Source organism: Cervus elaphus, chromosome 5, assembly GCF_910594005.1.
Source record: "Cervus elaphus chromosome 5, mCerEla1.1, whole genome shotgun sequence".
In the NCBI taxonomy this organism is placed as follows: Eukaryota; Metazoa; Chordata; class Mammalia; order Artiodactyla; family Cervidae; genus Cervus; species Cervus elaphus.
In genome coordinates, this window is record NC_057819.1 from 124,182,049 (window position 1) to 124,194,966 (window position 12,918).

General features: G+C 54.6%; 2 protein-coding genes across 11 annotated transcripts in view; one reads left to right on the forward strand and one right to left on the reverse strand.

Moving 5' to 3' along the window:
* Positions 1-3: 3 nt before the first annotated feature.
* Positions 4-7,157, forward strand: SGSH (N-sulfoglucosamine sulfohydrolase). 3 transcript variants are annotated; one of them, XM_043905292.1, is made up of 8 exons: positions 4-161; positions 1,281-1,441; positions 2,924-3,029; positions 3,238-3,388; positions 3,737-3,893; positions 4,254-4,335; positions 4,820-5,023; positions 5,821-7,157. In XM_043905292.1, the coding sequence occupies exons 1-8, from the start codon at positions 65-67 to the stop codon at positions 6,378-6,380; spliced, it is 1,518 nt and encodes a 505-aa protein (XP_043761227.1). In that variant the 5' UTR covers positions 4-64; the 3' UTR covers positions 6,381-7,157. The 3 variants fall into 3 exon arrangements, with proteins under 3 accessions (XP_043761227.1, XP_043761229.1, XP_043761228.1); XM_043905293.1 differs by lacking the exon at positions 4-161 and adding an exon at positions 1,988-2,069 and having other exon boundaries at positions 1,304-1,441; XM_043905294.1 differs by lacking the exon at positions 1,281-1,441 and having other exon boundaries at positions 27-161.
* Positions 7,115-12,918, reverse strand: part of CARD14 (caspase recruitment domain family member 14) — a 38,379-nt gene continuing 32,575 nt past the window's right edge. For 6 of the 8 annotated variants that reach the window (XM_043905282.1, XM_043905283.1, XM_043905287.1 and 3 more), the window contains 5 exons: positions 12,138-12,252; positions 10,921-11,094; positions 8,831-8,952; positions 8,011-8,126; positions 7,115-7,396 (listed from right to left, as the gene is read on the reverse strand). In XM_043905282.1, coding sequence (XP_043761217.1) covers positions 7,201-7,396; positions 8,011-8,126; positions 8,831-8,952; positions 10,921-11,094; positions 12,138-12,252 — 723 coding nt within the window. In that variant the 3' untranslated portion in view covers positions 7,115-7,200. The remainder of the gene's footprint in view (positions 7,397-8,010; positions 8,127-8,830; positions 8,953-10,920; positions 11,095-12,137; positions 12,253-12,918) is intronic. The other 2 variants (XM_043905288.1, XM_043905286.1) reach the window with 1 other exon arrangement.

Sequence of the window (12,918 nt, forward strand, 5' to 3'; positions counted from 1 at the left end):
GCGGGGCGGGGCGGCTCTGGTGCTCACGTGACCGCGGGACGGAGGCCAGGCCGGAGCCGCCACCATGCGAAGCTCTGGGCAGGTCTGCGGGGTGCTGCTGATTTCCGTGGGTCTCTGTTGTGTGCACCGGGCGCGCTCCCGGAACGTGCTGCTGATCCTCGGTAAGTGTTGACCCGCTGGCACACCGGGCACTGCCCTCTACCGCCGCCGGTTGGCTCTCCCAGAAGCGGCCAGTGCTAACTCTCAGTGCCCTGCAGCCCCCATTTCCATTCATTCCCCGTCTCCTTTCTTTGCTGGCCCCAGACTCTTTGTGATCAGCTCCTTGGAGAGGCAGGCAGAGGCAGCCCTGCCCACTGGAGGGTCTGGAGGGGTCGGGACCAGCGTTCACACTCCTCTCCTGCCCCGGGTTCTGACCCTGTACCCCGGAGCAGCCCGGGCTAGCCCTGCGGTCTCCGCCCCCCACCAGGGGAGGCTGGGCGGTTTTCCAGAGATTGCGGAGCGGATGCCAGAAGTGGGGGTTGGTGCCCAAGGCCCCAAAGACCAGTCAGGGTGCCCTCGGGCTCTCGTCTTCTTCCCAGCAGTGATAACCCCTGTTTGCCCTTCCTTTTTTAGACCCCAGAGCGCTGTAGCTCAGTTCTCCTCCTCCTGGCTGAAGAGAGCAGCCCCCCACCCACCTTCTCCACTGGCCTCCACCACCCTGAAACCCGAAGTTCCTCTAGCACCCCGCTGTTCACGAGACTTCCTGTTTGGGTAACCAGGGCCCAGCTCTCACAAGACAACCGGATTCTTTCCTCTTTTGAGGTCTGGCTGTCTGCCAGGGTCTTGCTTTCTGATTAACATTGTGGTCTTGGGCAGGCCCTTCAGCTAATTGTAACATAAACAGCCCTGCACTGAGGGACTCCCTTCAGCTCCCCCACTTTGAGGGGCATGGGCAGAGAACCTGCACGTGGATCCATATCCTCATGCATGTCTTCAGAGCCCAGGACTGCATGGGCATACCTGCCTGGAGCTCAGGCCTACCTGAGTTTTCGCTCTGCCTCCTAACATGTTCACCCACTTTTCAAACAAGTCTGTTGGCATTCTCACTCAAGTAACAGGCCTGCTGAATATCATGCCCAGCTGGGAATCACACCTGCTAGGTATCACACCTGCCCAGGTATCATAACTGCCTAGCCATCACTGGCCCAGGCCACTGCCGCAGGACCCAGGTCTTTCTCATTTCCATGTGCTGCTCCTTCTGAGCCCAGCCCACTTTGTCCTTTGTTTTCCATCTTCCTAAGCGGACGACGGAGGCTTTGAGAGTGGCGCCTACAACAACAGCGCCATCTCTACCCCGCACCTGGACGCCTTGGCCCGCCGGAGTCTTATCTTCCGCAATGCCTTCACCTCCGTCAGCAGCTGCTCTCCCAGCCGCGCCAGCCTCCTCACTGGCCTGCCCCAGGTGAGGGCGGCAGGGGGGCTGGAGGAGGGAGTGCCCCAAGGCCTCTGCTGCTGAAAACACTTCCCTTGTCTCCCTGGGCACTGTCCACCTTCCCTCCGTCACCCCCAGCCAAATAGTCCACGTGCAGCCCTGCTCCAGCACCCTGTGACTGTGAGCAGTCACTTACCTCTGTGAGCCTCAGTCTCCTCACCTGTAAGATGGGGTCACGATTATAGCTCACTCCTGGGATTACTATAGGATTGGCCAAGTTAACGCCTTGTGTGGAAAGCTCATAGTAAGATGCCTGGCAGTTATTTGCTCAGCCCATGTTCATTCTTGTCGTGATATTGTCCCAGGAGCTTGTGTGGCAGTAAACGCTGCCATTTAAGGCACTTACTCTATTTTTATTGAGCCGATATATATAAATACAGTTTAAAAATGTACTGTTTTAACTGTTTTAAGGATACAGCTCAGCGGCATTAAGTACATTTACATTGTTGTGTAACCATCACCACCATCCAGGACATTTTTATCACCTCAAACTGAAACTCTGTCCCCATTAAACAGTAATTCCTTCCTGCTGCACCACCAGCCTCAACCACCTGTCAACTTTCTGTCTCTGTGAATTTGGTTACTCTCAGTACCTCACGTAAGTGGAATCACACAGTTTTTGCCTTTTTGTGACTGGCTGGTTTCACTCAGCATAATGTCCCCAAGCTTCACCTGAGTAGTGGCACGTGTCAGTAACTCACTACTTTTCAAGGCTGAGTAATGTTCCATTGTGTGACAGAGCATATTTTGTTTATCGATTCATCTGTTAATGGACACTTGGGTTGATTCCACCTTTGACTTTTGGAATAATGCTCCTGTGAACCAGGTGTACATGGGCACTTACTCTTGATGTGTTACCTCACAACCTTATTTTATGGGAACACAGCTGTGGTCTGTGCGTTTCTTTCTGAGAGCCTGAGCCAGTGAGGAGAATGCCTACATAAAGAGGAGACTGTTAACTGAACACAGAAGCTTCCTGAAAGGTTAATCAGGCAGCTGTAGGCCATGCTCACCTCTGGACAGTGGGCTGCAGGAATAAGGACAGGGGTTTACCTTCTTGTATCTCTCTAGTTTGAGTTTGTAACATGTATGACAATTTCTTTCATGCCATAAAACGGCTTGCTGGGATGGCTTTCACTCAATAGTGTGTGGTCTTGATAGAAAAATTGAAAAGTATAGATATGCAAAAAGAAGAAAATAAAGGCTACTCCCTAATTTTGGTGTACATCCTCCCAGTCTGTTGTATTTCCTGCCAAAGTCCCATGGGAAGGACCTGTGGGCCTGTTGGGCAGGGAGTGAGAGACGGAGAAAACCTCTCCGAGGATGCTAAATCAGGGATCTGTGAAGGGCCAGGTTGGTGAGCCTGGAAGAGGGGGAGCGTTGCAGCGGGGGAAGAAGGGCAGGGGTGGTAGGACCAGGTGGCATCCTGCATCACAGCATCTCTGCTCTCAGCATCAGAACGGAATGTATGGCCTGCACCAGGATGTCCACCACTTCAACTCCTTTGACCGGGTGCAGAGCCTGCCGCTGCTGCTGGGCCGAGCTGGCATTCACACAGGTGAGGGGCTTCGTGTGGCCCCAGGGGCAAGAGAGCAACTTCCCATCCTGCCCCAGAGATCCTGACTGGGCTATGGGCACATGAGAACAAGGGCTCTGCTGCCCTCCTGGAGGCCGTAGCAAGATACAGGGTCTGGGGAGCAGAGAAGCGGGCAGAAGGGAATGGGAAACCAAAGGGCCTCTGAACAGGCCTGTCTCCCTGGCTCCAGGCATCATTGGGAAGAAGCACGTGGGGCCGGAGATGGTGTATCCATTTGATTTTGCGTTCACGGAGGAGAATGGCTCTGTCCTCCAGGTTGGGCGGAACATCACTAGAATTAAACTGCTGGTCCGGAAATTCCTGCAGACGCGGGGTGACAGGTGCGCAGAGAGTCCCTCCCCCCACCTCCCTCACTTAGCCAGACCTCTGGGCAGTTAATAATGGATGCGGTTCCCAGAGTCTTTGGTTGGGATTCTTGGAGTCCTCAGATAGCTAGGGTGTGGGTGGGGGAGAAAATTCCCTATACTCAAATTGATCTGGTCAGAGGAAGAGGAGACGTGGGGAACCTGAGGTGGCACGGATCACAGAGAGGTCATCAGTTGTAGGGGAGTAGGCAAAGCTGGGGAGTGTTCCTTCCTGAAGGATGAGGCTCCCCAGGGTAGAAGTAGGGTGATGGGTCAGCCATCTGACCTTGATCTTAGCGCTCAAGCCCATTCCTCCACCTGCAGGCCTTTCTTCCTCTATGTCGCCTTCCATGACCCCCACCGCTGCGGGCACTCCCAGCCACAGTATGGGGCATTCTGTGAGAAGTTTGGCAATGGGGAGAGTGGCATGGGGCGGATTCCAGACTGGACCCCCCAGACCTACAACCCGAAGGATGTGGAGGTAGGAGGGCCCCTCTCCACGTTTCCAAGAACTACCCTTCTTCTTCCACTTTGTAAATCGGGGGACCTGTGCCCTTCTGGTGGGTTTGCAGCCCTGGCCCCAGGTGTGTAAGAAGAGACTCTGACTCATTGGAGCCAGGTCCCCATCAATGGGATGGCAGAGAGAAGGGAAAAGACATGGATGATGTTCCCAGAAGCATGGATCTTCTGGATTAGTCCATTCAGGAAGGAAGATGATTTCGGGCCCTGGGAGGAGGGCTGGCAACTGTATCTCCCATGCCAATTTAAGGACTGACCACTCTGTCTCCTCCCCAACCCATCTGTTCTAACCTTGACTTTCCACCCGCCTGCCCCATCCTAGGTGCCTTACTTCGTCCCTGACACCCCAGCCGCCCGAGCTGACCTGGCTGCTCAGTACACCACCATTGGCCGGATGGACCAAGGTGGGTTCAGGGAGCCCAGGCGATGGCATAGGGCATGTCTCAGGCCCCCATCTTGGACCAGAAGCCAGAAGTCACAATGTTGCGGGGTTGTGTTCTCTTAGGGGCCTCTGAGGGAGAGTCCTTGCCTCTTCCAGCTTCCTGTGGCCCCACATGTTCCTTGGCTTGTGGCTGCTTCACTCTGATCTCTGCCTCTGTTATCATATGTCTTCTTCCCATGTCTTCTCTTTAGTCTTTGTTCCTCCTCTTTATATAAAGACACTCATCACTTGATTTAAAGACTGCTTAGGTACTTTAGGATTATGTCATCTTGAGATCCTTGACTTGGGATCTGCTGGGCGGGAGCCTTGCAGTGGGAAGGAAGGCAGGGGTGACTGAAGGAATCGATGGTGCAGGGTCTGATGAAGAAATGCAGGAGTGCACACACATTCCCAAGACTGCACGTCTGCCTGTGTCTGAGCTCTGCTGTCCCCTCCACACCCTGCAGGGATTGGACTTGTGCTCCAGGAGCTGCGTGGAGCAGGCGTCCTGAATGACACCCTGGTCATCTTCACATCCGACAATGGGATCCCCTTCCCCAGCGGCAGGACCAACCTGTACTGGCCAGGCACTGCAGAGCCCATGCTGGTATCATCCCCAGAGCACCCAAAACGCTGGGGCCAGGTCAGTGAGGCCTACGTGAGCCTCTTAGGTAAGACTCTACATCCCATACAGCAGGGATCGGGTGGCAGTGGGGGGTGAGGGAGGAAGTGAATGTTTAGTGGGACCACAACGTCTAGATGTTGCTCCTTACCCATTACCTTATGTGGTTGCCACTCCACTCCAGTGAGAAAGGGGTGATCACCCCCATTCTACAGTTGCAAAAATGAGGCTCCGAGACGTAAAGTAAGAAGTCCAAGGTCACACAGCTTGTAAGCACCAAACTTGGATTCTAGTTTTGGTCTCACTGCCTTCACGCCTATCATTTTTCCACTGGACCATTGGGGAGCATCAGTCACCTGGAGCACTTGCTAGGATCCAAATATCCCACTGCATAGAGTCTGATTCAGTAGATCTGGGATGGTGTCCAAAAATTTGCATTTTTGACAAGTTCCCAGGTGATTCTGATGCACCTTGAACCCTCTTTGAGGGGTCAGGGCAGTAGCATGCTTGGGTCCCCATGGCTCAGGGCTCACGTCTCCCTTTGGCTCCAAGGTCAGGGAGTGTTATAGCTGCAACACAGAGCAGGAATAGGTCCCTAGGGGCCTTCCTCAAGGATTTTAGAATTCTGGGTATCACCGAATTGGGGCCTCCTGTTATATTGGAGGCATCATAGCCCGGAGGGTGACGCAGCAGCAATGGGTTGACTCATAGCAGCTTCTCCCTGTTGGTGATTTGATGTGCGAGGCAGCCCACCAGCTTCCAGAGTGGCTTGGATTCACCCTTTCCAGGGGGCTGGACCTAGTGCCCTGGAGGGCCCGCCCTGCTGAGATGCCATCTCCTTTCCAGATCTCACGCCCACCATCTTGGATTGGTTCTCTATCCCCTACCCTAGCTATGCCATCTTTGGCACAAAGACCGTCCAGCTCACTGGGCGGTCCCTCCTCCCAGTACTGGAGGCGGAACCCCTCTGGACCACAGTCTTCGGCAGCCAGAGCTACCACGAGGTCACCATGTCCTACCCCATGCGCTCCGTGCTCCACCAGAACTTCCACCTTGTGCACAACCTCCACTTCAAGATGCCCTTCCCCATCGACCAGGACTTCTATGTCTCGCCGACCTTCCAGGACCTCCTGAATCGCACCACAGCTGGCCAGCCCACAGGCTGGTATAAGGACCTGCATCACTACTACTACCGGGAGCGCTGGGAGCTCTATGACAGGAGCCAGGACCCCCACGAGACCCACAACCTGGCTGCCGACCCCCGCTATGCCCAGGTTCTGGAACTGCTTCAGACCCAGCTGGTCAAGTGGCAGTGGGAGACGCATGACCCCTGGGTGTGTGCTCCGGATGGGGTGCTGGAGGAGAAGCTGGCTCCCCAGTGCCGGCCACTCCACAACGAGCTGTGAGGCTCTTCCTGCCCCTATAGTAGGGGGCCCGCTGTCCGGAGTCTGAGCCGCGTCCTGGCACATGAATTCCTGGGGGGTACCCAAGATGCTGCAGGATCCCCAACCTGTGACAACATGAGGATGGTCCGGGGACTTGCAGGGAAAAATGTGGTTGGGACATGGGTCTTCAGACGCTCTGGTTCTTTGGAAACCACAGACGTTCTTGTGCCCCTCACCTGAGAAGAGATGGGTTTCCATGTGCCACGAGGGTGGCGGGTGGGTGCAGACCACACTCAGTGTGGGGACAGCATCTGTCAATCCTGGTCTGGATAGGGAGCCTCTGAAGGACCTTTGGGCTTTCTTCTCCCTTCACTTTGCTGACAGTCAGGCTCCCAACCCCTGGGCTGGGTTTCCGTGAGACTGCTGATTCTTGGCAGGCTCCTTGAGTGATGGGTGTCATCCTGGGGTCTGTATGGACAGAGCTTGCCCTTCTTTTTGAGAGGGTACCAGGATGAAGATGCCACTGCGGAAGGCGTGAAACTGCCCCACTCACTGGGTGAATCCTGGATGAACACGAGTCTGTAGCATAGACAGCACTCCAGACCTACCCTGCCTCCGCCCACCTGGGAGCAGAAGCTCTGCCTGGGAGAGCCCAGAAAAGGGGCGTTCTCTCAAGTGGATGTACTCCTGTTGCCCTGCCCACCCCCATCATCTCCATCCTGGGGAATATGGGAGGGGAGTCACAGGCCTGAGCATTCTGTAAAAGCTTTTTATTTTAGTAAAATATATCAAAGTTCATTTTCTAAATTTGTTCATGACACAGGGGCCATCAGCAAGGCCTCTACTCTGTCCACACGACCTTCTTCTGTTCATCCATAACAGCCAGGCGGACACAGCCAAGCAGGGCATCCAGGTCACTCCAGCTTTCAGGGGCCAGGCTGCTATATAGACAGGGCACTTTATCCAGCTCAGCCTCTTCCTGCCTGGCAGCCTCCAGGAACTGGTCCTCTGTGGTACCTAGCCGCTGCAGAGCCTTCCTGCCAGGGCCGGAGATGGGAGGGTGACTTAGGGAGAGCCTTGCACTTGTCTCCCAGCACAGAGCCCCAGAAATCAGCTGCCAGCTTGGAATTCTAGGGGCCTGGATGGACTGATGATGCAACAGCTGTCTAGATACCCTAGACACGGGTGGCCTGATTGAAGGTAACCTAATGCCTCATGAAGAAAATACAACTGGGGCCCTAGATGATGTTGCACTAACGGAAGGTGGTCTAGTTTACAACTTCAGTTCTGAAAGTACAAAGGGAGCAGCAGGACTTCTGGGTTTGTCCCAGTTATGAACCAAGGAGTGTTTTTCGGTCTCTGTCCTCACCTGACATTGTTGGACTGTTAACTGTACCCCAGGAAACATGTGGCCTTAGCCAAGGTATGGTTCTAGGGTCTCACCTTACTGTCCTCTGGGTTGCTCCTGGGGGCTGGCTGCAGGACCTTTGTCCTGGATATTGTGGGGGAACTGCCCTGTGACACTCTGGGGCTGGCACAGGGTGAGATCCTGGAAACCCCGACACAGGCTCCAGATATGTTCACCATGGGCCTCACGGGGAGTTCCAGCGCCTGTTCAAACACCACCACCAGCCCCCAGGGGTTCACCTACTTGAATTTCTTTGCCATCTTCTCATTGACGGAGACATGGATAATGATGGGGAAGATCTCCATCCTGTGCAGGACACAGACACTGTCCAGTTGGATGTCCAGGAGGGCGTGGGTGTTCTGCGGGGAGTGGGGAGAGAAGTGAGCCTCAGCCTCAGAGGACATGAGGGGAGCCCACACTCAGGGAAGACATGGAGAGAAGGGTGTGGGTAGGACTGAAGTTTGCAAAGGAGATGGGGGAAAGAATTTGGGAATGCCCCTTTGTATATGAGCATGCTTGCTGTACAGTTGTAAAAGTTTTATCCATTTGACTTTTTTTTTTTCCATTTGACTTTTTACCTCTGATCTAAAAATCAGGCCACTGGGATTGAGGGAGGCTTTGTGTGGAGCTCAAACCCTAGGAGGCGGTGGCTCCATCAGCCTCTTTGGAGGTTAGAAGGAGACGGGGCCATTGTGCCTCTGGTTCACAGCTGTTCCTAACTGCTTTGTATCAACAGAAAATTTTATCATTCTCAGTGAGCTTTTCATATATTTGTCTAAGCCTTAAAACATGGAGTATTATCTCCATTTTATTCATTCACTTAACAAATGTTTATTAAACATCTCCTGTGTCGAGGAAACAGGTTCAGGGAAGTTAAGTCTTACTCAAGGTCACGTGGACCCCACATGGCAGAAATGGTTTGATCTTTCTGTGATGGAGCCAGAGATGAGCTAGGCACCAATCCCGGGTGCTCCAGGGGGCCCTGGAGGTTGGCCCTTCCTGCCTTCTCCCCCCACCCTCCTCTGGAGATGGAGTTCCTCCCAGCCCCCACCCCACCCCTTACCTTTCCCATGAGGGACTCGACTGCTCTGCGGGTGACACAGTAGAGGCCACCAGATGCCTCTCTCTCCTGGATGATGTCCCCTCTCTGGCTGGAGGTGTCATACTCCTCCTGGCTCAAGTACTCTGAAGGTGACAGTTGATGGGGATGTCACACACCCAGCTGCTCCCTGAAGAGCCCATGCTGAACACCCCCCACCCCCGCAGACCCCTGTGAGCCCTAGGGTTTCCTAGCTCTTGCTAGGGTTTCCTCTTTATAAACCTGACCCTGCTCTCTCTGCTTGGAGGAGTCTGTGCCCTGCACATTCACCCTGAACTCAGACACAGCGGGTGCCCAGTCAATGCCAGGATGTGGGTGAATGGATGGAAGGTTGGGTGGAAGGAAGGATGGAGGGAAAGAAGGAAGGATGGACAGATGTAGATAAACCCCTTTACCATCACTTCCCAAGCCCCAAACTTACACATGCAACTTCTTACACCCAGAAATCCCTTCAAGCCCTTAAATCAGTCATTCTCAACCAGGGGCAATTTCTCCCCCAAGGGACACTTGGCAATGTCTGGAGACATTTCTGACTGTCACAGCTTTGGGGGAGGGGCTCTGCTCCTGGCATCGAGTGGGTTGAGGCCTGGGTATGTTACCCATCTGCGATGCACAGGACAGCCCACAACAGAGAAGGACCCCGAATGTCATGCCCAGGCTGAGAACTCCTGCCCTGTATAAACATGTTAGAACACACCCCTACTTTTCCCTTCTTCCTGAATAGCACCCACTCTCCCAAGTGAGAACCGCATGTGCCATCCTGCTAGCTTCCACCCTCCGGAGCACCACCAGACCCTGCAGACAGCTCTTGGGACTACCCTCTCTTCCCTGCTGTGGCTTTGCTTTCCCTCTGGCCCTGAGGGTTCCAGTGGTCTTTAGCTTCTCCAGTCTGTCTTCTATTCTGCTTTCAAAACAGGCATTCAAAGATCAGGCCTGATCCCATCCCTTAGCCCTCAGCACTTCCAGGAACCCACTGCCTCCTCCCCGTCCTACCTCAGTACTTGGCACATTCTGCTTCTCAGCCTGGACTGCCTTGTTCTGCTCACAAACTCCTGCCTGTCATCCCCACCCTCACTCCTACCCCTCTCCAAAGAATTCCCCTCTGGGCCACTTGTGGAGCTTAGACAAGTCAGCCTGCCACATGCTTAGGTGTCTGTCTCCAGAGGCGCAGACTAGACACCCGGGGCCTGTAACCCTCTGCACAGAGCCTGGCACACAGTAGGTGCTCACTGCAGGAACCACACTTGCTCCCCTCTGTCCCCTCTGCGAACTCCAGGAGAGAAGGACAGGGCCCTGTTCACCCTCACGTTGTAGCCCGACTCTCTGGGGCAGTCACCAACCAGGAATGGTGGATGGAGGAAAGTGCCAAGGAGCCAACACCTGCCCTCCAGCCAGCTGAGCCACCTCTCCTGCAGAGCAGGGCCACGGGGACCCAGGATTCCCACTGGCCAGTTCATCTCCATGGCTCTACATTGAGTGGCTTTGGGCAGGTGGATGGAGCCCTTTGGTTGTATGACTCCGTGGAGTACAAACCAAGCTGCCAGCAGAACTACGCTTTGCCCCACCCCTCCCCCATCCCAAATCCATGTTCATCTGAAACCTCAGATTTTCACCTTATTTGGAAATAAGATCTTTATAGATGCTGTTAGTTAAGAGAAGGTTGTACTGGAGTAGGGTGGTCTGAAATCCAATGACTGGCTCCTCGTAAGAAAGTAATGTGAAGGCAGAGGGACACACAGATGAGGAGGCAGAGATCGGAGTGTTATAGTCACAAGCCACCATCAGCCACCAGAGCAGGGAGAGACAGGAAGGATGCCCCCCACCGCAGCCTTTGGAGAAAGGGCAGGCTGTGGAGACAACTTCAGACTTCCATCCTTCAGAACACTAAGAGAATGCATCTCTGCTATTTTAAGCCCCCTGGTTTGTGGTCCTTTGTTTAGGCAGCTCCAGGACCACTCCTCTGTCATCTACCCCCTTGAAAGCAGATACAGCGTTCTGCCAAGGCCTCGCCCCGCCACCTGACAGTTAGGTGGGACTCCCAGGTGAGAGCGTACCTGCTGGGCATTTCTTAAACCCTTGGAAGAGGCACAGCTTCTCAATCAGGATCTTCCCGACCACCCTGGGCACGAAGAGCACGGGCCGGGGCCGGCTGGGCCTGTGGGGGTGCACCAGGGTGTAGGGCACCAGGGTGAAGCAGCTCTCAGTCCAAAAGCACACAGTGGAGGGGTCTGTGGGAGGAAGGAGCCGTGAGTGGGCCGGGCGCCGGGCTGCAGCAGCCCCTGCCCCCAGGACGGCCTGTCTGTTTTGCTCACTGCTGCAGCCTGGCCCCTGCAGTAACACGGGCACACTGGGCTCCTGCATGACGCACCACGGCCTCCACACCTGTCCTGGCTGGTCTCTTTGTACTTGCTGATTAGGTGTCCTGCTTCTCTAGGATCACCTTTATAGACTACAGCTTAAACTCTTTTCCCCGTTTGACTCACAGGGAAGATAGAAAACCTGAGTTTATCCTCCCAAACAGTCTGGAAGCTTCCTGTGTCTTCTTCCTTAGCCTCATCCTCGGGGACACATGACCCCAGTCCTTCCCTCCCTCCCTGGTCCCTGATCTCCTCTCCTGGTCATTTCGGTAATATTAGATTCGGGTTGGGTTGGGAGGAACCCCTGGAAGAGGGCATGGCAACCCACTCCAGTTTTCCTTGCCTGGAGAATCCCATGGACAGAGGAGCCTGGGGGCCAGAGAGTCGCAAAGAGTCAGACACGACTGAAGTGACTAAGGACACAGGCACTCAAAGCACTTTTCAAGAAGAAAATAAACTCAGAATGATTTACCTTTCTCTAAATTAACTTCTGCTTATCTCGTCACAGTTTTACCTGCACAGGGATCTGTGCTGTGCTGGCCTCTGTCACAGCCACTGCCCCCCACCCCAGCCACTATATTCCCTGGGGCTTTTAAAAACAGCAGCCGTCTGAGGGCCCATTGGTTTGTGGAGTGCTGGGCATTTGGAGAGTGTTTAGACTTTACTATTTAAAAGGACTGCTGTTCAGATGACTGTACCAGTGGTTTCGGACCATCTCATTGGGGTAGATTACAGAAGTAGGAGCATCAGTTAAAGGTCACTAAGGGTGTATACCAATTGCTTTCCAGAAGGGCACATAGACATCAATTATGATTCTTAAAACACATTCTGGCCTAGATGAATGGTGTTATCCTGACCAAGCTGCCCAACCACTGCGGCCCCTGAAGACCCTCCACCAGCCCCACCTGCCTCACCTTCTACCCGGCTCGGGTCCGACTGGCTTCCCTCAAAGCTTGACCACAGAGGGCTGGCCTTGGTTCTGTCCATACTGACAATGCGGACCAACTTCTGGGCTCCCCCAGAAGGCTGCTGGATGAGGTAGAAGGAACGTCATACAGTACTGGGGGCCTGCCTCAGCCAAATCCAGGGTGATCTCTGGCCCCAGGCTGTGCCCACTGAACAGTCAGGAGGCCCAGGCCCCATGACAGGGGATGGGAGATGAAGGGTGGCCAAAGAGGGTCCTCAGGCTTAGCCCTCCTTAGAGAGGGCAGGGAGTGGGAGGCAGGAAGGAAGAGTAGGGCCCTCCCAGCCTAGCCCTGCGACAATCCTGGGGGCTGCCCAAGTGCCTTGCTCAGGGGCAGCTGAGTGTTCTATGTCGGGGCAACTTAATGGTGCCCAGCCTCAGTGGAGAATAAGAATGGGGTGCACATGGCGGGCAAATGGGGTAACCTGGAAGTAACAGGCAGGGAGCATACACGATATATCTGCACACAATAGATCTTGCAGGCTAGGCAGTACGCAGACCCAAGTGAAGGTTTGGACCGCGCAGTAAGAGACACACCAAGTCACCCCACCTCAGGTCAGCAGCCTACTCTCTCCACATGGGACCCTCAGTCAGTGCCCACAGTTTTCCAGCCCACCCCAGGTAGGGCTGTGATTTTGGGGGTGGAAGGAGGGATTGACTGGGCCCCTCCCTCAGGATGATGTGAGTTGGGAGAGAAGAAGGCCAGCAGGGGGAGAGGCAGAGCCCACCCG

What these genes read in the sequence shown, in the direction of transcription:
- SGSH (XM_043905292.1), top strand. Translation starts at nt 65, where the DNA reads ATGCGAAGCTCTGGGCAGGTCTGCGGGGTGCTGCTGATTTCCGTGGGT. An exon ending in CCGAGCTGGCATTCACACAG is followed by an intron (nt 3,030 to 3,237) that starts GTGAGGGGCTTC and finishes CCCTGGCTCCAG; the next exon opens with GCATCATTGGGAAGAAGCAC. An exon ending in GGCCTACGTGAGCCTCTTAG is followed by an intron (nt 5,024 to 5,820) that starts GTAAGACTCTAC and finishes TCTCCTTTCCAG; the next exon opens with ATCTCACGCCCACCATCTTG.